At 35.4% G+C, this 26,436-nt stretch overlaps 3 protein-coding genes across 3 annotated transcripts in view; 1 reads left to right on the forward strand and 2 right to left on the reverse strand.

The window, feature by feature from the left end:
* Window positions 1–2,943: 2,943 nt before the first annotated feature.
* The window catches only part of LOC580415, a 32,674-nt gene continuing 9,181 nt past the window's right edge, over window positions 2,944–26,436 (reverse strand). Inside the window, exon 6 of the mRNA XM_030988572.1 lies at window positions 2,944–3,354. Within this exon, the coding sequence (XP_030844432.1) occupies window positions 3,176–3,354 (179 nt within the window). The 3' untranslated portion in view covers window positions 2,944–3,175. The remainder of the gene's footprint in view (window positions 3,355–26,436) is intronic.
* Window positions 10,239–13,829, forward strand: LOC115925173. Its single transcript, XM_030988574.1, has 4 exons — window positions 10,239–10,367; window positions 11,532–11,703; window positions 12,065–12,213; window positions 12,682–13,829. The coding sequence occupies exons 1-4, from the start codon at window positions 10,358–10,360 to the stop codon at window positions 12,858–12,860; spliced, it is 510 nt and encodes a 169-aa protein (XP_030844434.1). The 5' UTR covers window positions 10,239–10,357; the 3' UTR covers window positions 12,861–13,829.
* Window positions 14,740–17,065, reverse strand: LOC115925172. Its single transcript, XM_030988573.1, has 3 exons — window positions 16,701–17,065; window positions 15,698–15,931; window positions 14,740–15,206 (listed from the first exon to the last, which is right to left on the reverse strand). The coding sequence occupies exons 1-3, from the start codon at window positions 17,003–17,005 to the stop codon at window positions 15,041–15,043; spliced, it is 705 nt and encodes a 234-aa protein (XP_030844433.1). The 5' UTR covers window positions 17,006–17,065; the 3' UTR covers window positions 14,740–15,040.

Here is a 26,436-nt window from a genome sequence, read left to right on the forward strand (position 1 = left end):
ATTAACTAAATAATGACCTACATAATTTTAAAGCTTAGATTTTACTCTTTACTCTCATGTAATATGTTGAGAAATGAATTTTTTATTTTGTTATTTAAAGAGTATTCATTTTTTCTTCTGATAAAGCAATGTTCGTTCTAGTTTTGGGTGATGAAATAACCGTGTAGTGCGGTGTTATTTTTCTAGTATGTAAAAGCGGTATACTTTGTCAAATACACTGTGAAAATATGAATAATTAATTATGTTTTATATAACTATTTTCGTATATTATGATAAAAAGCTTTGTCATCATTATTGTTCAGTTTGTATAAGCTATATGGAAAATGCTTTGCTTCTATGTTATGTACGAAAAATAGTAATTTTAAGAAATGAGGAATATCAACATTCATAATATTAATAATAAATAATTGAATAAACGCGAAAAATATTTTGTTAGTTTAATGCGTCGATAAAAAGAGTATGGGAAGGATGAAGACTTGCTTACTTCGAGTTAGCAAAATGGATGAATTTGCCATTTTTATATGACAAACACCTATTCATTATTGATACTAATGCACGTAGGCCCATTACGAACGATATCGTCACTAACTGCGAGAAAGAGAAATGGAGAGAGAGAGAAAGAGAGAGAAAGAGAGAGAGAGAGAGAGAGAGATGGGGGAGGGGGGGGGGGGGCTTTCGTGGACCGGGGGTGTTGATATAGAATAGAGAGATGGGAAGATAGAAAGACAGATATAAATTGAGAGAGGTAGATTGGGAAAGGAAAAGGGAAGAGGGGAGAAAAAGGTGGGAGGCTGGAGAGATAAGGGGATAAAGAGGGGGAACAAAGGAGAAGGGGGGGGGGGGGGGGGGTTGCTGGACTATGCTGAATAGAAGGGACCGGTTTCCGGCCAAGTTTGCAGAACAACATAATTTACTTGAATGACTCGCTAAAAATGTAACCCAGTTAATATGAGAGGTAAAAGGCGACAAAAATGGAAGTCAAAGAACTAGGTTAAACTATGATGCAAATTTACACTGCAGTCCAACATAACAATTTGACTAGCATCGCTCTAATTCCCAAAGTAATTTTCGTGAGAAATATTTCACCCACAGTTTGTTCTTTTATTATAATTGCTTCCCGTACCGTATAAAGTCAATCGGTTCGTTACCTTTTGATGTACGGTTATCCAATGACCGATGCTCGGTCATGTTAACTAGTTCACCCGGTTAAAATGTATAGTGGGTTTGTCTATTGTACCTACGCGTCTAACTTTGTATAATGGGCGTTTGGTCTCAAATACATTCCAATGGGACATAAATATCAGACCAAATATGCAAGATTCAAAATGATAGCAGCTCTAAAATATGCTTCATCATCCTGATGATCTCAATCATGATCATAATCATGATCATAATCATCATTATTATCATCATAATCACTATCATACCAGCATCATCATTACCATTATCATCATCATCATCGTCATCATCATCATCATCATCATCATTATCACTAACATGTCCAATGATAATTAGTCATACCCAAACTGAATATTAGACCGTTATGGGTACAGACATAATGAAGCAAGAAAAGTTGGATACTATAGCAGCTCATTAGTTTTTCATTACCATTTTCGTCATCATAATCATCATTACTACCACCATCACCACCATTATCATCATCACCAATATCGTCATTATCATCATCATCATCATCATCATCATTATCATAATCATTATCATCACCACCACCACCACAATCACCACAATTATCGTCATCATCATCATCATCCTCAATCCTCATCATCATCATTATCATCAGACAAAATGGCAGTATAACATTGCAAATACATATGACAACATATCTATAAAAGTAAACAAACAAATAGATATCAGGCAGGGTTTCAAAGAAAATGTTAGAAATAAAGTTTATTATTTACAGAGTGGTATAATCATAATGAATATCCATGTAAATATTCACATACCGTACATTCTACATCTTTATGTCTATGGCTAAGGAATTGGTCATCACCTCAATAAAATGTTAATGGTACCTTTAATGAATACTGGGTCCAACTCTTGTAATAATATCAGTGATGACCTAAAATTGCAACAGAACCCATATTAAAGGTAAAGACCAGTATTGGAAACGCCTCAATATCAAAAAATGAAATGGAAGTTCTTATTACCAATCATGTGAAAGAATATGTTTTGAATTTTACATGACGATAAAAATTTTGACAGGAAACCGCCTACTAATTGATATATTTGGTAAATTAGTATATCTATATACTGTTGAGAGATACAAATGCACGTGTGTGTAGTCCCATATACATCTTTCTGTGTACAGTGCTTCTAACTTTATGAAGACTTGGCCAAATTTCTTTTAATTTTGATGATTCCAGAACCTTGCAGTACATCTATGCTAGATGATCAACCTTTTCAGATCGATTTCACAACGTTTCTTTCACTATGCAATTGCATGACCATAACTCGTCTTTAGCTTTAACAATATACATGAAGATGACATTCAATTAAAAATCATATTGGCAGTTGTGCTATTAAATAATTTTCTCGATTCCCAACACTGGTAAGTCTCTAAACCTGTCTGCACTAGTTTGGCCAGGAGGGATGGACCTCCCTGCCTGGTCACTGACAGGTGACCCTCATCAACTCAGCTCTCAATTAACATAAGAAAAAGGGGATCATTGGGCACCAACCAATGACGTAATAATCTTGTCTGATCTCATTAGCCTTTTGTTGGACAGATCATCTTTCTGAAAGAAATTTTTCAACAAATAATTTTCACTTATTTTGAGATCTCCTGCATTGTTATGATATTGTAATGTGATCAAATTTAATGCACATATTATTTGTTGCTAGGTAGGACAAACATTATGGCTTGTCATACCTTACAACACAGAATGTATGCAATTTGCATTCTGACTATTGATGTTTAATTATTCATAACAAGCGAATGAATTAATTTGTAACGAGGCACTCACCAACGATCTGTGCAATAAATCTGATGACATTACGAATATGGCCTAATGATCAAGATGAGTAGCATTCCCATTTCAGTGGGGTTATCATCTTAGTCACTGTTTACTGTTAATGCCAATTGGCATAAGTAGCAAAGAGTACTTTTTAAAGCAGTTTAAATTCTCATGTGAACACGACACATTACAATTTGTCTTCATCCATGACCATCTCCTTCTTGTGTATTGCAGGTGAGTTGAGAGAATGCTTCCTCCCCCGTTAGGATGTCTAGCACCTTAATGGCTTGGCCCAGTTTGTATGTGATGATGCAGTCATTGCGGGGCATTCCATTACTCTGGGAGGTGAGCTGGTAGATGTTTTCTTGGCGGTCAACACCTACAAGTAAAAGAAAGAAAAGAAAGAGAAAATGGGATGATGCTAGCAAAACAAAACAAAATATTATGTTAGATATTGGATTTGACTTTCTGTAGAATGTGGGACTTTCAGAACCTCCAAGATGTTTTAAGAAGAATAGCATACAGTGCAACCTGCATATAAAGACTGCTCAATGGAAACATGAAATGTCATCCTTATCAACAAATGGTCTTTAAAGGCAGGTTCCTTTAGTATAGGTTTCAATGAAGGAAACACAATATGTGATCTTTCTATACAGGTGGTTGCTACTCGTTAAAGCAGGTTTGACTGTATATGAATACTAATCTAACTGCACAAGCATAAATGTGGGTAAGAATGAATTGTTGGGAGGTAAAATAATGTTCTGGGTGTTCAATTTTCAAGTTATCAACACCAATTATTATCAATATTATTAAAGGTGTTGTGGTCTAGTGGATATGTAACCGGACTGCAGATCACACATGGTTCACGTCCCGCCACGGCACTAATGTCCTTTAGCAAGACATTAATCTACATTTGCTACTCTCCACACAGGTCTAGTAAATGGGTACCTGGTAGGTGTTTATTCCTTGAATGTTCTAAGGCAGCTGGGCTAAATCAAGGGTAACAATACAACTCTGCGGGCGCCTTGAGCATACCTTGAGATCATGGGCTGGATACGTGCGCAATATAATTGTAGTTACCATTACCGGTAATATTAGAATTATTAAGATATTATTGTCATTATAATAACAATTATTATAATATGTGCCTTGCTGATCAAGAGCACAAACACACATTTTTGACTTTTTTAATGTTTGCAATGAAAGGATATAAAGAAATAATGTAGAGAAGGTTATACAATATTGTTGACAATATTTATTCAGTTTCTTTTCATTTTACAATGATATGTGTGGGACACATTTTGCATAAATATGTCATCAAATGCTTGGCTGTTGATTTGCAAGCTGTATGAATTTCTCTTCGAAGTGGATACATTGTTGAATTATTCACAAATGAATCAACTACAGCTCTTTAAAATTATGGTTATTGTACAATATGATTAGACATGATTTGCTATGTACGTAATCTAAAATCAATCCACAAAAAAGCAACATATGTCATTTAAAAAGCAATATGGTGAACATGAGAATATACCACCAAATATGTTTTTCTAAAGAAGAGCTATATAATAGACTAATAGTACCTATTGCTGCTTGACAGATGTCATAAAATTCACAATGCTATTTCAATTCAATTCAATTCAATTCAATTCAATTAATTTATTTTTCCTCTTTCAATTTTTCATATTTACAATGATGGTACATTTTTACATATTCACATAGATCAATTTGCACAATAAAATACATTAAAAAAAAAAAAAAAAATTTAAAAGTGAAAAGGAAGGATGCCGAAGCAGAGCTTGTAGGGTGTAGGTCCCCCTGTAAAAGTAATTATTATGAATTATTATCTTTATGAGAAAGAAAAAAAAACTAACAATAACTGATTCAGTAATACAAAATTCATTTTTAAATGCAAAACAATGATAAATATATACATAAAAAGATATGCATCAAAGTTACTCAAACATCAAAGTTGCATAAAGTCACACTACAAATTATATTTGATTGGGGAATGCAATAGCCTACCGTAGTCACTATTCAGAAAAAAGCTTTTAAGTCTCCTTTTGAAAATTTATTAAAGATCTTACGGTTTGAATGCCATGACGCATATCCATCCATGTCTGGCTTTCATATTTTATTTTGAAGGCTTTCACGCATTATATTTTACCAGTTTTTAAATGATCTGTTGATCCAGTTTTATCATAACAATTTGTGAGTATTGATGATATAAGGGGGCACTCAAAAGGGGAAAGGGAAATCTAGAATAGATATCCACCTCACCTTTTGTGTTAAAGCCTGTTTGCTTTAATACTAATACTTTAATACTTCAATACCTACAAATATGTGGGGCGTTAATGGGAATTTCACAGATCACATGAACATACACAATGCTCACAAAAGAATCTTTTCATATTTGTGAATCTTTACAAATATTTTCTTTTCTCAGGAATTCCGATGACCTTGAATTTTTGGTGTCACATAAAATACAAACATGTTTACTTGTCTAGACTTTAGACCCCGTTCTCACTCACTTTGAAAGTGGTCTTAGTTAGACCGCTCCAGAGGAACGGGTCTTGAGGAACGGTTTGCGAGCGTTCACACTCCGAGCAGATTTTTATGGCTCAAACCGCTCCACGAGTCAAAGTGGTCTTGTGCTATGGCAGCTCAGGTCAGCAGGTCAATTTTTTCGCGCGCGGAATACAAACCGTATGTAGGATGGTACATGTTTCGCACCGAAGGTCACTAGCTCACTTCCGTTTAAAGTACGCTTTCCGTTCACATTGCACGTTAGAGCGCTCCAAACCGCTCTTATTAAGACCCGCTCCTCAAGACCACCTCGGAAGGTGGTCTTCTGGAGCGGTCCAGAAGTCCACTTCCTGGACCACTTTGACCGTTCTCACTCACCTAAGAACCGCTCCTGAGGAACGGGTCTTCGTTAGAGCGCTCCAGAGCGCTCCAACGAAGTGAGTGAGAACGGGGTCTTAGTAGCCTTAAACCAAAATATATTCCAAAGCAAAAATTCAAGTATTTTAGACTTTCCATAAATTCCACATCAAGAACATGATATCTCCTTGATAATACAAAATATAAACGATTTGAATCATCATTTTTTGCCTTTTAACATAACTATCACAAAATATTTTCAAAGATGCTTACGGATTTCCACATTTGTTAAGTCCAACTTAGAGATAAGTTCAACTTAGGATCTTTGTGAAACATCCCCCTGGACTTTTTTTTAATGGCTCAGCTGGTCAGTTTGAAGCCTTTGTAGTATAAACATTTCACTTTCGCACAGTGTATATCAAATTAAATGATATCATTTTTGTTAATGTTTGTTTGTTTGTTTGTTTTGTTTTATTTCCACTTTTTCATATCAATACAAAGAAACATACAAATAAATATAAATGAATAACATGTAAGTTTGACAAAATTTGTTTCTAGTTAAAATAAAAGTTTCATACAAAAGGAAAAAGCAGGAGACCACATGTCGTAAGCGTAAATGCTTGAGCATGACCGTGGCCTCTGCCGAGTTAACAAAATAAAAGAACAACCCATGCAACTGCATTGTATTCAATGTTAAATAAGATATAATTGAAGTGATTAAAAGTGAGCATGGCTGAATTAATTTTGAGCGAAAATAACAAAACAAATTTAGTGAAATATTTCGTGTTGAGAAGTGCATTTGTGCAAGGTGCAAAAATTTAGCTTGGTGGAATAAAAAGAGACTAATACCTTGATATTAATTGTGTGTTGGTTTCAGTAATGGGTGATAATATTAAATGTATTCAGGGTCCATTTCTGTTGACAAACAAAGACAGAACAATTCAAGACATAACAAATTAGATAATTTTTAAATTTCTATGTAAGATCTAGTAAACTATACTGAGTTAACAAATATGCTTTCAAATAAGCTTTAAAAGAATACAGGGAGGTCCTAGTTTTAATATGGTTTGGTAAGTTATTCCAAATATCTGGTCCATGGTGTCTAATTGATCGTAGGGCTAAACTAAGTTTGGGATTATTAAGATGGTAATCATGAGCATGTCGAGTTAAATATGAGTGTACGTTTACATTTAATAAATAAAAGTTTAAAAAAGATGCTGGAAGAGTTTTGGAAGTGTACTTATACATAAAAATGGCAGTTTGAAGCGTATGTATATCATAAACCTTTAATGTTTTTAATTGACTAAATAACGGGTTCGAATTTGCAAGATAGTTAGAGTGTGTACAAATACGAATTGCTCTCTTTTGCAAAAGAAATATTGAGTTTATTTTAGTTTTACTACAGTTTGCCCATATAATATTACAATATGTTATATACGGTAAAATGTTCTAACCACTATCAAGTGATAGAAACATAAGAAAAATTCATTCAAAAGTGATTTGAAAACATTCTATTTAGCACTTTGTGAGATCTCACTATTATGAACCCAGTACACCATTTCAACTCCCTCTGTAAAGTGCATAGAGAGACATGCAAGTATGCTTATGTGTTAAGTGCTATACAATAACAATTAATTACCACTACAGTAGTAGTATTTTAACAAGAATCTGAAGAACAAATATGCATGCATATTTACTGGGCAATTTAAAATATGGGATATATCAATACTGGATATACAATAACATTTAATTATTATTACTACTACAGTAGTAGTATTTTAACAAGAATCTGAAGAACAAATATGCAATGCATATTTACTGGGCAATTCAAAGTATGGGATATATCAATACTGGGTTCTATGTATCTTGACCTATTTGCAATTCACTTCTGTATTGACCTACGCAATGGTTTGTGAATCAAATATTTCCATTTGTTTTCTTCCATCTGTGCATAACATCGATAACCCGACAAAAAGTTCAAGGTACGAGAGACATTTTTGTTCAAAGGCGTTTTGCTTCATGCACTATATCATCACTAAATACACAGTTTTTACGAGAACGTTGAGTTCTGGGATGAGGTGAATAGTAATTTGTGAGCGTTATCATTGTTATTATGCAGGTGTGGAAGAACAATGGATAAAAAATGTTTCCTGAAAAGCATGGCTCTTCAAATGCCTTAATATTCTAAATATGGGATGTATCGGCATACAAAGTGGGTCGGTGCTATATGCCACATGCTTGTGTAGTCCCATATACATCTTTCTGTGTACAGTGCTTTTAACTTTACCAAGACTGGGCCAAATTTCTTATCATTTTGATGATTCCAGAACCTTGCAGTACACACCAATACTTATATGCTAGATGATCCACCTTTTCTGATCGATTCCACAACGTTTCTTTCACAATGCAATCGCATGACCAGAACTCAACTTCATCTTTAATTAATATAAAATGTTTGCCATTGTTAGGCCAGGGACCTGTTTCACAAAGCCTTTTTTCAATGACAAATGACAAAAATCAGTGACAAATCTGTTGATAAACAATCAGAAGCAAGGATTTCAGTAGCTTATAACAAAAACTGCCATTTGTCACTGATGACAAGTTTTGTAAAAACACCCCCTGGATTGTTCTAGATATGGCAGTAGAGAATATTTATATAGTAGATGCACTATATCAATTGATCTAATTATTATTACACAAGGTGCTTAACAGCTGCATTTGTTCAATGATGACGTAAATGTAGTACACATCAAATGCTTGTATCTCATAACACACAGAGCTCAGTGAAGAACGCATTTTGCGCGCAGTTACCATTCATGTTCACACAAATAATCCAACATCGCTTTTTGTGGCAGTACATCATGGCATACCTGAACAAGCCTTAATTCCTTATTCTTCCATCAGGCAACCAGACGACTCCAGAGTCATTCGGCCTTGTTCGGTCTGTTGGCGGTCTGTTGGCGGTCTCGCCAAGATGACATGATTTATAATGTTAAAATGTTGCAAGTAGTCTTCTCCTGCATTGTAATTTTTTCTTTTTGTGGGGCCCCTATTTATAAGCAATTTGCTTCCTTGAGGTCCTGACCAAATTTTGTCTGTATTTTGTATGTTATATGTATTCTATTTTATATTGTATGCTTTGTCATGTTTGTAAATTCATTCTGTGTTTATCTATGTTAGTAATTGTAATTGTGTGATACTTTGTACACTGTTTTTTTTTTACCCTGTATGTTTTTTATTGCTTGGCAAAATAAATTGAATTTAATTGGATTGAATATATGGTTTGATAAATTCAATTCAATTCAAAGTGATATATATATATATATATATATATATATATATATATACATTATTAAGCCAGTTATTTCCCAAACAAGTTGACCTTGACCTCGGAATTATTTTACAAATCCTCAGAATTATTTTACAATCAAACCTAAAGTGGGATAGACATGTATCCGATCTCACAAAAAGGTGTAATAGGAAGTTATTTATGTTTCGTTGCCTTAAGAAGTATGGATTGCCTGTAGATGACCTTTTACTTATATATAAAGGATACATTCGTTCGATTTTAGATTATGGAGTACCGGTTTTTAATGGTAATTTAACAAAAACTCATGTATATATTTTAGAACGTATTCAGAAAAGAGCTTGCAAAATCATTTCAGGACGTCAGTATGAAAATTATGAAGCAGCATTGGAAACGTGCAATCTATGTTCATTAGAAGCAAGACGTAAGCAGTTATGTATAGACTTTGCAAATGCACTTGTCAAACACCCACAATTTAAAGAATGTTTACCTCTTAGACAACAAAGCACTTATTCTCTAAGATCTCAATCAAAGTTTAAACAATACCAATGTAAAACAAAACGCTTCCAGTGCAGCTCTCTTCCTTACTTTATAAATCTTTTGAATAAAATGTAATACCAATATTTTTAGAATTTCACAGTCCATGATTTAACTATGTGAATGAATTTTGATAGTTTTTATCTCAATTTTCTGCATTACTGAATATTTCTTGCCATCTCCCCTCATCTGTAATGATAAGGTACCCTTTGTCTGTCTCTTCCTCTCTTCAACTCTCTCTCTCTTTCTCTCCCTCTCTATCTCTTTCCGTCTTTCTCTCCCGTCCCCCTTCTCTCTCTTTCTTTCTCTCTTTCTCTCCTTCTCTCTCTTTGTCATCACTCCAACTCTCCCTCTCCTACACCTCTCCCTATCTCTTTCTTTTTTTAAAGACCTTGACCGGAGCAGAGCATTATATAGACAAATTATATACCTACGGACTCGTGAATATTTACTGAATATGAAAATGCAAACTTCTCGAGATTCCACGGCCTCTGAAAGAAGTATTTAGCATCCGAACCCCAGGATTCACGGACTGAGAGGGGCACCCCGGAGATTTAGTTTCGGCTGCGCTAGCCGGTGGCCGTTTCTACCCGTTTCTGATGACGTCATAACGTGTAGGTTATTTGGCCACTCGGTATTGCAGCTGGTTCTTCGCATGGTGGTCGGTATGTGAAGTTTTCTTCTCTCTTTTTTTGTTGTTGTAAATATCAATGTCGAAGCTGTATTTGGACATTTTACGATTAGAATGTTGACATTTTATATCTGTATTAATTTCACGCTACGTAATATGGAATATCAACCCCAAATTTCCACTAAATTAGATTGAAACGAATCATTTGCCCGCGCTGCTGGCCGGCTGCCTGCCTCGGTCTGCGATTGCACAACTTTCAGCAATCTATCGCTGAGCCTCGCGAGAGCACTCGGGCCGCGGCCGGCCCGGCCTGACTTGCCGCGCCGTGTCATGCTGGTGGTCGTGGAATATTTCTCGAACAAAACTAAGTTTCGCTCGCTTTTATCGCACAGATAGCCTTTCCTTTTGCATGGTTTACCAGCATTAAATCAAAGAATTATTTAGATCTACATTGTTTTATTGTCTAGAATATAGTCTGTAAACAATGAAAAATAAGAAGAAGATGAAATGGAGATTTTGAAGAAGAATTGGGCCTAAAAAAGAAGAAAAAGAAAACTAGGTAGTTGGTAGAATCTAGGCCTTGGACTCGTGCCGCCCAGTGGCAGTGCACTGCAGTACAGTGAAGCCAGGAACTAAATTATTTTGAATTGATGTCAGAAATCACATGGGTGCCTCTTCTTGATACTTTCTCGTGATGAAAACACTGTTTTTATTCAAATCAAAATGGTCTAGAGTCTAGATCTAGTGTTGTTGCCAGGGATGATTATTAAAACAAAATCATCGGTCATTTGTTGTTGACTTTGCTTTTTTTTTGTTATCCGACTACAGATTAACTTTGCTTTTTTTTCTTTCTATGAAACTAGCCTCAAGTTGTTCTTTTTGTTTGGATGTGGGTAAAATCCTTATTTATATGCATACGGTGTAATAATACTTTGAAGATGTTTGTCAAAATGCGAGCAAAATATTTACATTTATTTTTAATAATGTACATTCAAGTTTAATTTAGTTCAATTTTGATCATGACATTCATATTTTTTTTTGTGCAATTTTCTAAATGATTAATATTCATTGTGGAATGAAAAAATAGTTTTGGCGAAGGGATGAGATGCTTGGAAATGCCGAGATCATGATCGCTAACTATTTAAATGAACTCTCCTTCACCTTTACCGCATATATTATATTCCCAATCTTATTACAGGTACAAAGGTGTACGACAAGCTTCGAGAGGAATGGCTGAGGACCAGACTGATGAACGACATTGGGATGATGTCCCCACATGCCCAAACCAGCAAGGTTGAATCATTCCACAACATCCTCCTTCACTTTTGCCCCAAGTTGCTTGTATACTCATATCAAGGGATGAAGTGCAGGTAAATTAGGCAATTAATTCATCAACATTATGCTCCCCTAATATAAATTTAACAAGAACGTCACAGAGGGCAGTGTTGTTTCTTCTTCTTCTTTTGAATTTGATTTTATTGGTTTTATGTTTTAAAGTTATTATTTTCTTTTTGTTATAGCCAGGTTCTTTCTATTTCATATATTTTTTTTATTTTTTTTTTTTTTATTTATTATTTGTAACACATGCTTTTTACACTAACTCTTGCCTTCACTTATTGGAGAGTAGGTAACGAGTTTATGATGATAGACATTACATTACCAAAAAGATAAAATCAACTGTCACAAGTATGTTATTCATGTGACCTTTATTTTTAACTTCACTCTTTTCAGATTATATTTGGCTGTCCTACATTGGAACGAAAATTGTGATAGAGCCCAGGCTGTTGATGCCGAAGGGAACCCAGTGTACAGGTTGAAGTATCCACGCTCGAAGGAAGGAGGCCACACAGTGGAGAGAGTGCTGACAGCTGGCACATGTGGTAAGTAGCCACATGTCTAGTGAATGATATCAATATTCAACAAAAGAGCTCAATTATATATAGAAATCTTTTATTACTTCATGATCAATAGAATTCAAATTAGTAGATTCTTGTGGCCTATATGCCCTTAATTTAATCTGTTGATTAAATTGATAATTATAAACATGTATTGGGTTACTTTCTGCAAATGTGTAATATTGAATAGCAAGCAGAAACAGGCATATATGTCAGTCCCCAAGTCAGTGAACTACCTATTCAGCAAAGAACATGTGCATGCCATTGGTATTTGATTGGTCATCCACCTACAAATAGTGTGTAAAATTAGGTAATTCAATATTTGTGAGAAAAAGAGTTTTCTCTTCTTATGTTCTTATTTTTCTCTTTTCCTTTTTTCCTCTTATCAAAATGTATTTTTTTAACACCGTACAGATGAATTTTCAAGGTATAGTTTTGGATTTTATCTTGTAGGTTATGTGAAAGCCCTGATGAGAGTTGTCGTAGAACTGGTGGAAAACAGGGAGCAGCTCAGAGACAACATGGAGGAGCTACAGCCTCAACCAGCACGGAGTGCCTCTCATCATCACCCCGACAATGGAGAAGCTGTGCAAGCTTTTGAACAACATCATCGCTTTGGCGATAGAAACTAGTTCTTTTGGTGATAGAAACTATGATGAATGTGTCAGCTACCTGAACATTAACCACTGATTGTTTTATTTCAGTACAAGACATGTTTTTCATAGACCCTAAATTATGTTTATGCCAGTATAATTATGGAGAGTAACATGGAAGTACTCTATGCAAGTGAGTAGTGGATTCCGATTCTATGTGAGTGTAAAGCACTAGAAACTTGTCTGTAAGCTTGTACATACTTACACAAGCCAAAGTCCATGGTACACATCGATAGTCATTGGTTTTAATAGGTAAAATACTTATTAAATTTGTAAAACTTACATTTTTAGTTCAATTAAAAACAATTTCTGAAGCATATGCACTAGATTTTCATAAACACTAAGTAAATCACTGTTGATCATGAATTTGGCACCAAATATAATCTGATTTTTCTCACAGTCCTTCATCTTGGCCAATGCTTTTTGCTTCTTATTTGCAAAAAATAAAAAATTAAAAAATGCATTTTTTTTCTTCATCTAAACTGTTCTTATTCAAGAACCATTTGATGTATTGCACCAGATATGACTTTATTTTTTGTTTTTGATTTTTTCCCTTTTCTGCCGAGGTGAATTGTGTTATTCATTTTCAAAGTTAGTAGTTTTAAAGATCATGCCATATTATCACAGAAGAGGAAACATTGTGATGATACTTCATCGCATCCATACTTTTTTTCCTAACAGCGGTTTCCTGTTTGTCCTAAAACCTGGTTATAAAAGATTGAAAAATAATCATCCTTGCAGATATAATAAAAATAGTCATCTATCCTGTAAACTTTACATAAAATAAGGATGAATGTAATGTACATGTTGCATCAAAGTTTTTGTTCCAATGGTGCATCATTTTGAAATATATTGCACAAACAGAGAAGAAAATGATTGGAGGGAAAAACCGTCAATGGGATGTTCTGAGAATATTTTGAGCAAAGGTAAACAAAAATTCATCTAAAGAACCACAAATCTTGTTTGTTTATTTCTATTATAGGTGTCTTGTAGGAAGCTTCATAATTTAAAGATGGAAATTGCTGTGAAAATGAGAGTGAGATAGAGAATGTGAAGGAAGAAGAGGGATAAAGATAGATACCAATAGGGATAGAGTGAGAGATGTGAATGTGATGGATGGAAGAGGAGAAAGAGAGATTGTGAAAGAGTGAGAGATGGGAATGTGATGGATGGAAGAGGAGAAAGAGAGATTGTGAAAGAGTGAGAGATGGGAATGTGGAGGGTGGAGGAGGAAAAGAGAGGCAGAGTGAGAGATGGGAATGTGGAGGAAGAGGAGGAGGGACAGAGTGAGAGATGGGAATGTGGAGGGTGGAAGAGGAGAAGGAGGGACAGAGTGAGAGATAGGAATGTGGAGGGTGGAAGAGGAGAAGGAGGGACAGAGTGAGAGATGGGAATGTGGAGGAGGAGGAGGGACAGAGTGAGAGATGGAAATATGGAAGAGGAAACAGAGAGAGGAAGTGGGATAGAGAGATGGGAATGTGGAGGGTGGAAGAGGAGAAAGAGAGAGGAAGAGGGACAGAGTGGGAGATAGGGTTAAGGTTTATCCTTTTTGGGAGGATAGATTTGATGCAAAATAAAGGATTTCCTGGATTTATTACGATGCTTACCATTTATCACACATTTGAAATTTCGTCAACCGCAATTCCCTTCTCTTACTCTCATTATTCCTCTGTCTATCTTTGTTGTGTCCATGCTGTTATTTCTCTTTCTCTCAATTTCGTTTTCTCTTTCAATTTCATTTTCTCTTTCTCTCCCCTTTTCTGACTCGGCAGGTTGACTGTATATGAAATGCTCAAATTATTAAAACAAATTACATTGCAGGGTGTATAACAAAAGAGAAGGAACAAGGCATGTTGTGTTTTTTTTTGTTTTTTTTGTTGTTGCTTGTTTATATAGATTTCAACATTCTTCCTCATAAGAAATCGTTGCTTGATCACAGTTTTGCAAAAGTTCGAATATCAGCTCTTGGAAATTAGAATCAAATGTCGAGATCAAAGTTCATAGCAACCATACCATCATGAGAAGTTCAAACAATAGTATTTGTGATGAATATGAAGATGAAAGCCGATGATCACAAATAACGTACAGAAGATGGCTGACAATCACATAGAAGATGACAGTCATTCAAAGTTCGCAAGACAATAGTTGATGTTACATCCTCATCTCAACCGACGCAGGATGGTCCCTTTGTACTGACCACGTCCATCAGGATACGCTTCCATTATTGAGGCATGGACACATGCTGGCAGTTGCACCCTGATGTCCTTCCCAAGCCAGCCCCAACACCATCTCACGACTTTCCTGTAGGCCACATACCTGTATTTTCTGTAAAATAAAAAGCAATAAAAAAATTTCATTATTTTTCTTAGGATAGATGATTTGATGTCAAAATATTAATTCTTTATTAATTAATTCAGGAAAATAAAAATGATTAAAAAAAACTAAAATGACCAAGGGTTAGTCATTGTTTGTCGGGCGGTGGGGGGCAACATTCAAAATCGCATATAAAGTTTGTGTTTCATAACTACAGATTATTGGGGGGGGGGGGGGGGGGGGGGGGGTAACATGCTAAAACTCACAAACCGGTGGTCATTCTTGCCTATTTGTATACATTTCCTGAAAAAGTGCCCCGAAGCACCTGCAGATAAGGCAGCTAGTACACCAGTGGTCACCAGGCAAGAATTTTGGTCAAAACTAGTAATTCATCTTGCGGTGACTCAATTCGTTTTGAAAAGTTTCACCCAATAAACTTTCAAAATCAATCCATTTATTTTTTAGCCCTTGCCAAAATGATGAAAAGGAGAAACATAACTTACTCATTGTTCCTGTCCCCAAATGCTTTGGCTGCTCGGCGCCACCTATCTGTGTACTCCATCCATCCGATGTACAATGTTGTCGCATTTAGGATGGCCGGCTCAAACTCCTCAGAATCCACCAGACAACTTGAACCCTGTCGATCAGCCTCTGCCTTGACCTCTGCAATTTCCTGACAACAGACACAATCACCTTCATTGAAAGATGGAGGCACACGACATCTTCCACATGTACACCTTGAAATACAGAAAGATTCAAACAAAAATCAATACACCTACTATAATTTTATAAATATTTTATTACAGCTTCCTGATAAATATAAAAATGACATCGTTCTCGTAGTCGTAGTATGGTAAGAGTGCCCAAGGCAGTGCCTATGTCTGCGCACCCACGTAAATGCGCGATATTTATAGAACAAAACATCAAACTGACACCAATTTTCAATCTTAACCTCAACAATTCATTTAGATACCAAAATTTGTGAAAATAATTGGGAAGATTAAAAATGCGTTTTAGCAAGTTTCATTTGCCACCCTGAAAATTTCAATCATTGTCAAAAAAGAAAAGTCTGAACAGGGGGTTGTCCCTGGTATGAAACTTCACTGTGCTTGATTGAATTGCGTGCAAAATAGTGAGTGCGCAGATATGGGCACTTTTCAGTTTTGCTACACAAAATGACGAGCCCGTCTGAAATTCGTTAAAAAAAATTGTTCTTGTGAATAATTTGTCGAGTTTTTTTGTTTCAGTAATCATTAGAATATGAAGAACGGAATAACAATGATGATTCTAAAAATAATATCTTACTGTGTAATGAAATCGAGGTCGAATTTTAGGTGCGCAGACATAGATCTAGAGAATCATTTTAACAAGTTAACTTTAGAATTAGACATGCCATTTATGACCGAGTCTAGAGATCTACGGTATTTGATTTCAATTTGGGGGGGGGGGGGGGAATAAATATTTAGAATGCACAACAAATTCAATAAGCTTGTAAGTCTTAATTACCAATCCTCGACATTTTCATGAAGCCGATTTGCGTTGTTGGCCCTTCCAGCATCGCCAACATTTTGCCCAGGTTCACCACGAGGTAAAGGCTCATACTCCCACTCGACGATACGCCCGTGTTCTCCGGCGTCTGCATCACTTGCATCGCTGTCGGTATCACTGCTGCTGCCAGTACTGTCCAGACTGTCACTACTACCACTGACACTGTCATTTTCACCGCTTTCCCCGCAACTGCCATCCTCCTCACACTCAAATTCCATAACTAAATCATCTTGTGCATCTGCCCTGACGACTGGGGTAGCCATTCTCTTTAGAAAGACTTCTCAAAACTTCTCAAACTTCAATCGATAAAAAGCAGAAAGGATTCACAGTAGCCTACGCAAAATCAATGTAGATCTCGAACATCGCGCGGCGAAGAATTACAGCAAACAATTCGAGTCTACACGAAATGACGTCACCCAAGTCCGTGCGGCGCGGGGGCTCTTGACCGAGGCGAATTTGGGAGGGGGCGGCAGTTGTACTGTAATTTTCATTTTTCTCAGTAATGAAAGGGTATTTAATTTTTTCTTTCTTGTATTTGTATTTTGTGTTTCATTAGCCGTCTATGGATGTATGGTTGTTTACGCTCCGGTCAAGGTCTTTAACAAAAATTTGAATCTGATCAATGAATTTTTATGAAATGTCTATATGTTTGATCGTTGATTTATGTCAAATTTTGTGTTATTTCAATTTGAATTGCAATTGTATTGTATATAACCTTGTGAAATGGATCGCAATTCAGCCATTGGCTGCGATGATCTTTTAATAAAAACCATTTCTATCTATCTATCTATGACCTACAATTGGGCGAAATTTGATTAACCTTCAGAGAATTATCCTTGATCATGACAGGAAATTATTTATCCTGAAATTGTCTGTTTAGAGAGCCAGAAGGGTGTTAACTCTGTGTGAGTAAGCACTTTTCTCCAAACCGACAAAATGACACTCATGATGAATTGATGATACATCATTTCTGCACCATCACCCAATATTTTCTTCAAAAGTGAAGAGATTCGAAAGTGAAAGTAGATTTTCAATTTTTCATGATGGTAGAATCATTAAAGGGATTGGATAATTTTGCCTCAGATTCTTAAAAAATCCTGTGGATTTACTGAGCTCATGCTGCAATCATAGTTATAAACCTCTACGTCAGTCAGGAATCCCATGACTTACAAGCAGATTGCCTGTCTGATTATCAAGATATTTATGATTGGAAAATCATTTTTCAGTTTTCCTAATGGGTTTTATAACACGATGCCTTGAATGATAATAGCAATATCTTGTATCATGTATTCAGGATATAAAAGAAATATCTGTGGTTTGAAACGATAAAAATACTGTTAACTGAAACCTGAGAAACGTTTGTGCACAAACTGATGGTTTTGATACAGTTGGGCTATCAGATACATGTAAAGCATATTAAGTAGCACACATTCCAACATACACATAAAAAGTTGCATTGCTCAAGCAGTATTTACATGATCACTTAGTTCTACTTCTCATTTTAGATTGATTTGTTATATTTCTTTATCCTCTTGAAGGCTATACTTCTTCAGTTTCTATTTAGAGACTTCATTCAATATTCCTCCTATAATCCTTTCCTTTCTGATGTGTGAATTATCTTCAGAATTTGTAGGCCATCCCCTATAACCTTAGCTAAGTAATCAACACAGTTTACCCTACATAAACAGTGTACACATGGTCACTTGTATGAATCAATACACTGTGGCCAAGCCTCCGACACACCCACTAAACAAACCAATCAGAGCAGAGAGATTAGCAAACACCCACTCACGTCACAGTGGCCTGGCACAGGGCCAAGTTTATGACACACACACACCCAGTAACCCCCTCACAATACACAAACATTACACCTACACACAGCCACCCAACTACTACTGAATGCATACACAGAATTCCCCATATACTACACACACACATACATATTTTACCCCCCTCACGCAAACACTATAGGGTGAAGGAAAAAAAGTCAATAATTGCCTCAACAGATTTTAAGAGTTTCAGGGAAACTGAGGCCAAACACAGAACTTGTTTGTAAGTAACTACGCAATCAGAGAAAGGAAGATGATGCAATAGGTAGAAAAGACGGAGTACTAGTAATACGCCTACAGAGCAGATTCAGAGGGCAGGTATTATTATAAGAAGTAGTAGTAGTGGTAGTGGCAGTGGTATTGGTAGTGGTAGTGGTAGTGGTGGTAGTAGTAGTAGTAGTAGTAGTAGTAGTAGTAGTAGTAGTAGTAGTAGTAGTAGCAATGGTAGTATTGGTAAATTTAGTATTATTACTACCACTACTACTACTACTTCTTCTACTACTATCGATCCAATCAAAATGCAGACATGAGATATTGTACAAATAATACACAGCAGAGAGGGCATTAGTAAGAATTACCCACACAAGGTACCTTCGGAACAGTCTAACAAACCGAGGCGATAGCCGAGGGTGCTTGGACTGTTTCAAAGGTACCGAATGTGGGTAATTTTACTAATGCCCGAAAGAAATGACGTGTTTTATTTGTTTTATAAGATGATGTTTTATTTTGTTTTATAAAATGATGTTTTGTAACATGAATTTACTAATGACAGGTCATTAGTAAAATTACGTGTAAGGCCTGGTCACGTGTACGCTCTCAACCAATCCTTTGATTAGGATCCGCTTCATCATCTTATAAAGACTAATAACAAATGATTCAGCTTTCCTTGCTGTACTTCCTGAAGTTGCCTGGAAGGAAAAAAGGAATGTTTATTCCTTTGACCCTTTCCCTGGTAATATATCTGGGGAAGCTACGAACATAAGAATAAACAAAAACAAATAAATGAAATATAACAAAGAACATTTTGGAAAGGAAGAGGAGGGGGTCCATACTGTTTGATATTTTGATTCTTATTAGTATTTCTTTTTGTTTAGAGCGGTGTCCACTGTCCATGCTGTTTAATATTTTTTTAATACAGTCTTTGTAATACATTTTATATACAGTACATACAATAGCTGCTGGGTAGATTTCAAAATTGAATTTTAAAAAAATTTTAAATCAGAAATTAATTTTATTTGTACAAGCAGCACAGAGGCCCAAAACAAGGAGAAAGTAAATACCGGTAGTATCCAAACACCTTTTGGATTTACATATGGATATTTTTGTAATATGTGCTATACAAAAACTGTTTATAAGTATCATTATCATTAAAAGAGGAACTATTGGTTACTAAACATTTCTCTAAATTCCCATATTCAATTTTTAAGGAATCTGTCTTTCCCCAAGAGAGATCGGATAAATGGAATGAGATTTTCAATGTAGAAAAGGATAGTAAGGAGTGGTCTTTGGTTCATAAAGGAAATTCTAAATGCACCATTGAAACGCAGTTGCGTTGTTTTTACTTTAAATCATTCCACAGAGCTATTTCCGCATATGACTTTTTATATAAGATAAAGAGGTCTGACACTGAATTATGCAGTCTGTGTGAATGATTGCCAGACTCGGTTGAACATTTTATAATATATTGTGAAGTTGCAAAACCACTTTGGTCTGTTCTAGAAAATTATCTATCTTCAAAACTTAAAAAATAAGTTAATTTCTCGGATTTTTAAAGAATGTTTGGCTGTCCTAAGGACTATCAAATTCAATATGTATACATTTCTTCCTATTGTGTACCAGATTCTCCATACACTGATGCACATTTAAGAAAGAGAAATCAAATTGTCATGGTCTTATATCTTTGATTAAAATTAAGTCTAAATCTGAATAATTGCAACTAAGCATGACAAGTTAAACCTACATTTAAAAAAAGATTATATTTAAGCTGTAGTGGACTACATGATGTTTATGTCATTTAATATTCCTGTACATGATTGTAAATAGCCAGTTGGCTTTGATGTTATCCTTGAGTAACCAATAAAAAAATTATTTAAAAAAAGTATTGTGTATTTTTGTAATTGAATGCCTGGGAGAGAAAATACTGGTATCACAAAACATACCTGTGTCTATATACATATTTTCCCACCCAGCAACTCGTACAGAAAAAGTATTTCTTTAGAAATCATTCAACAAAATGCATATTGGGGCTTAGTTGAAAGGATCGATTGAATAACAAAAAAATTGGTTACCGTATTTAGGTCAAGTTTCATGTTTATTTGCCATGCTAAGGTATTATCATCCTCCTATCATCAGTTTGCTGATGCATTAAAGGTGAAGACCAGTTTTGGAAACACCCCAATTTCAAAAAATGAAATGGAAGCTCTTATTACCAATCATGTAAAAGAGTATTCAATTATATTATAAGTATTATGTTTTGACTAATACATGATGATAACAATTTTGCCAGGAAACCGCCTACTAATTGAAATATTTGGTAAATTAGTTTATCTATTGGTGTGTGAGAGATAAACGCTATACATCTTTCTGTGTACAGTGCTTGTAACTTTACGAAGACTGGGCCAAAATTTCTTATCATTTTGATGACTCCAGAACCTTGCAGTACACACCAATACTTATATGCTAGATGATCAACCTTTCCTGATCGACTCCACACCGTTTTTTTCACAATGCAATCGCATGACCATAACTCAACTTCATCTTTAAAGAACAGCTGAACTGCCTCAAGGTTTTATCAGGTGACAATTGCTTCATTCAAATCTGCTTTTATGGATGAAGATAAATCCTTTCACTCCAAAAAATATGATCTTTTACAGATGTTTTGTTATTTTCAGAATGACGTTATCATCATTTCTTCCCTTAGGAAAATATATGTTTGTGTGCTCTGGGCAAGATATCAATAAAAAAAAAGCTAAATAATTCTTAAATCCAATCTTCTTTTCTAATTAAAAATTCCATGATTGGTTTTCCTATGCCACTAATATTGAAATCATTTTGAGAGGAAGAGAGACATACAAAATAGAATGAGATTAAAAGCTTAGCCTCCAGAGAATGTTAGGAATGCTCACACAATGTACATTCAATGTACATTTATATGCCCTGGGTCAGAGTGGTAGAGTCTATCAGTATCACTTCAAATTTTAAGAAAGCTGGAATGAACTGAAAATTACATGTACCTACAGTGCATATATAATATAAATATTTTGCACCATAGTTCATAGAACTAGAGCGGAATTTCGTTATGACGAAGCCGTCACAGGATTACTCAAAGAAATTGGAATAAATGAATTATATTTATATGCTTTACCCTAGGGCCTGTCTTGTAGATATAATAAAAAATCTGAATCCGTGAACAAGAAAATTACCATCTAAAATGCACAATAAGATAACATATTTGAAGGGATGGGGCAAAAACATTATTCAAGTGGATTGTATAATCTTGCTTAACATTTTTGCTTTTACAATCGAGAACAATAAGATCTAGAGATAACAGCAAATTGCACATAGTTTATGGATTTATTTGAGATGAGGATTTGAGATGAGAATGAAGACTCGACTAAATCTTCCTCTTCAGCATAATAATTCATAAAGTACTCTGCACTCCCCTTCACTCTAAAGGCCTGTATTATAATTTAAGACCTACATGTACATACCTGTTCAAATTTTACCAAAAATATGTTTTTGACGAATGGGGAACATGTAGACCTGCCGCAATTTCTCCTTCTTAAAGATAAAGATGAAGACCAGTTATGGTTATGCGATTGCATTGTGAAAGAAACGTTGTGGAATCGATCAAAAAAGGTTGATCATCTAGCATATAAGTATTGGTGTGTACCGCAAGGTTCTGGAATCATCAAAATGATAAGAAATGTGGCCCAGTCTTGGTAAAGTTATAAGCACTGTACACAGAAAGATTTATATGGGACTACGCGACACATGCGCGATATCTATCCGGTCCGGATAGATAAAATAATTTACCGAATATATCAATTAGAAGGCGGTTTTAGGCAAAATTTATATCATCAACGGGCACCGCTTAGGCATTGTTCTCTATATAGAGGGAGCAAATAGCTACAAGAAGTGCAGTGGGGCTTTAAGCGTTAAGTAATATCATTAATATGAGCAGCCTCACATTTCCAACCCCCCCCCCCCCCTTTCCACCAAAGCAGTTTCATATTTATATGGAGCATCACAGCAGAATAGATACAGATAACAACTGAATTATTCATACATGTACCCCTAGTAAATTTGATGTTTTTTGTGTTTATCCTAACTCTAAAATTAAAAGTACACTGGTAGAATTAGGGCTTGTGTTGAATACTTTTAAATGTAAGCTTTAATATGTCACATTTCAAGAAAGAAAATCGGAATAAATCAATTATTCACATCTTAAAATAATTACCAAACTTGGTAAGGGTATGAATGCTTCATTTGTTAATTGTAAACCGCTCAACAAAAGGCCATGTCTGTTTAAGAAAAACAATTCACAACAAAAAATTTACAAAAACAAAAGCGGGTACTGTCAAAGATTAGATTTGACCGGTGTTTCAATGGTAAACCACCAGTCCACCACAGCCAATTAACGTCGATGAGGGGAAAACATTGATTATCTTTTTAATTAAAAAAAAAAATATTTCAATCAAAATTGCATCCTTTTAAATATAAACCGCATATTTCAGTTGAAGTACCATGGTTGACAGACTCCCTGTATCAATAACGTAATGGTCAGAAATACTAAGATGCCTACACAATACACATATAATTCTATGGATTCCTTCAAATTACAAGGTGAACTTCAAAATAAATGAAGAAAAGGATAAATTACAAGACAGATTAAAGTGCCTACCAGTAGAAAAACCTTTTGTGGCTCGCACAATGACAAGTTTGGTCAATCCTGTGGTTGTTTTGAAAATTACAAACAGAATGAAGATGATTAAAAAAGGAAGACCTTATTTATTACAACAAAATTTATTCATATTTCAAGCCGAGGTGACAAGGTGAACTTGAAATAGTTTTTGCCTTAGACTCTGACAGATTAATTTAATTTATAAGGTCCTAATATTGTCAAACCTGTCTATGGCGACCGCTCAAGGGAAACACAAAAAGTGGTCTTTGTCGACAGGTTCCAGTAGTACATGTTTCCTATAGGAACTCAGTGCTATTTTGCTCTAGTTCATAATGTTATGAACCTTAGCAAAAGAACACTGAGTTAGCTCCTATAGGAAATCTATTTCTTCAGATGTTCATATCTCAGCCAATACTTAAAGGTACTATGTCCCTTTTGCAGCCAACCTCAAATGCTGTAGAACTTTGCAGGAATTATGAATATGTCATGTATGTCCTATCTGTGAAATTTAAACGTTAGCAGTGTCCTCATATTCAAATTATGCAAGGAAACCCGTTTACTTGCTAGACTTCACTGTCAGACACTATTGAGTGACTGACTGGCTTTTTTCTTCTTTGGTAATAACATACATGAAAAGAGTTGTAAAGCATACATGAGCATTTGTCTACATCAATAACCCACTTCTTGTGATGGCCAAGATTAAACTGATTGAATCTTTGCGCAGCATAAAATGTATGACCATTCGGTACAATTGTCTGAAAATCAAGACTATTACTTTTGGGCTCTATAGCCCTAAAGTTGATGTGACAACTAATAGTCGTTATTTTCCCACTTGAAGATATTTTCAAACCCCACCTTTTGTAGGGAAGTTCTAAATTAGTATTATCTTTCAAATGCAGTTGGAATTTAACTTTTTCATTTTTTTGGCCTGCAAATGGGACATAGTACCTTTAACATGTTTAATTCATTTTCTACATTTGGACATCATTTTTTACGCTCTTTCGGAAAATGAAGTTCAAATTGAGAAATTCTTAAAATAGTTTTTGATGACGTCACACTTCACCACTCTATGGCTTCTCCACAGAGCCCACATACACATGTTTCAAGGCCTAATCAGTAGGTCTGGTAAAAACAATATTGCGTATTGTGCGAGACAGATATGCCAGTCATATTGATTTTTGCGCTCATGTACTCTATGATAATCGTGCTGGTTCATCGCACTGTTGTGTCTTGTTAAAGTCAATATTCATGACAAATGGGGCTTGTGCAGTATGACACTGTTTTGATGGTGGAAGGTCGTAAACATTTACATCTGGGCGATTCTGTGTCCGTGTCTGGAACAACATATGACCTTTTTGCTATCTATTTCATCCAAAAATGGAAAATATTGTGACATGACCATTTAATAGTGTTACTGAAACCAGAAAAAGCACATTCTCCATTCCCTGGGGAGCATTTCAGCCAGGCGCCAGACACAAACAACGCCGAGCAAACTTTGTTGACTTTCGCATCCTACCAGGTGGAGAGTGGCAAAAGTGGATTGATGTCTTGCCAAAGGGCATTTGTGCTGGGCTGGGATTGGAACCTTCGACCCTGGGATTGAGAGTCGAGTGGATTAACCACTACACCACATCACCTGACAATCCTGTGTTCTAAAAGGTTTACATGGAGTTCCATATGTAATACAGGTGTGAACAATGTCACTACGTTGCTGTATACATGCAAATTTGGAAATTATTTACAAGTCAAAAGAACTAGTTCCTCAGTCTGATGATCAGTCTAATCAAACAGAAAAAAAATGTTACAATGTCAGAACACTCATGTATGTGTCAAATGAGTATTTAAAAAAAAACATATTCCAAACTGAAAAATGAAATGGATGAATTATAAATCAACGGAAAGCTTATAAGCCATAGATTACAATAATATCATTTATATGCCATTTTAGTGTCTGTCAGAGGAGTATCAGCTCTCTGGAAACTCAAAATCTAAAGCTTTGAAAATCAGAAGTTGTCAACCTAAAATCTTGCTATCGACTTGATGACATCATCTCATGTGGAGTACGCATATATTAACAATGACTTTGCATTAATTAATCACGGCTCATCACCTCAGCTATATAGGTGAAACAATGGGGTCCACATGTTATGTCTTTAGTAACTTCAGCAAATTTGACCCCTGTTGACCCGTAATTTGGAGGGGTGCAGAAAATGAGGTTTTAATTTGCTTTTGTGCAATAACGAAATGGTAAATACTTTTCATTCCTTTATATTTGTATTCTGCATTCAGTCAGTTTTCCATTTATATCAGTCAAGTTGTACTTTCATCGGATAGGGTCTGTAAAGTTCCAAAGTTAACCCAGAAGCGTATGAACCACAGGTACATGTAAATGTTAAATAGCACATTGAATAGTGAAGGCCATTGTAATAGAAATTGCATTCACTCATATTGAGTAAATAACAAGGATAGTGAGTTTCTTTACATGAAAGGGATTGGGTAACTTTGTCTCAGATTCTGAAACAAAATCCTGGATTTAGTTCATGCTGCAATGATAATTATAAACCTTTAGGTCAGTCAGGTATCCCATGACTTTTACTGATCGCCTGTCTGATTATCAAGATATTTATGATTGAAGATCAAAATCAAATTTTGCGTTTTCCTAACGGTTTTCATAACACTACAGTCTATTGGGGAAACTGAGTATGGTAAAACCGGTCACTCAAAGATTTTTACTTTTTGAGGCACTTCATGATCATTTAATTCGTTTTGGAGCGCAATTTTTGGAGGACTTCAATATAACATCATATCACAGACACTGATAACACGTACATGTAGGGCCATGCATCTCAGATTTAACATTGTTAAACGATGCCTTTAAAACCCTCCCATTTTTTGTCCCTTTGTTGTATATCGTCGTTCTTGTCAAACATCATGTCAATCAACTGATCAAGTACATGTAACT

This window comes from Strongylocentrotus purpuratus, unplaced genomic scaffold (genome assembly GCF_000002235.5).
Source record: "Strongylocentrotus purpuratus isolate Spur 01 unplaced genomic scaffold, Spur_5.0 spur5_scaffold_17, whole genome shotgun sequence".
In the NCBI taxonomy this organism is placed as follows: Eukaryota; Metazoa; Echinodermata; class Echinoidea; order Camarodonta; family Strongylocentrotidae; genus Strongylocentrotus; species Strongylocentrotus purpuratus.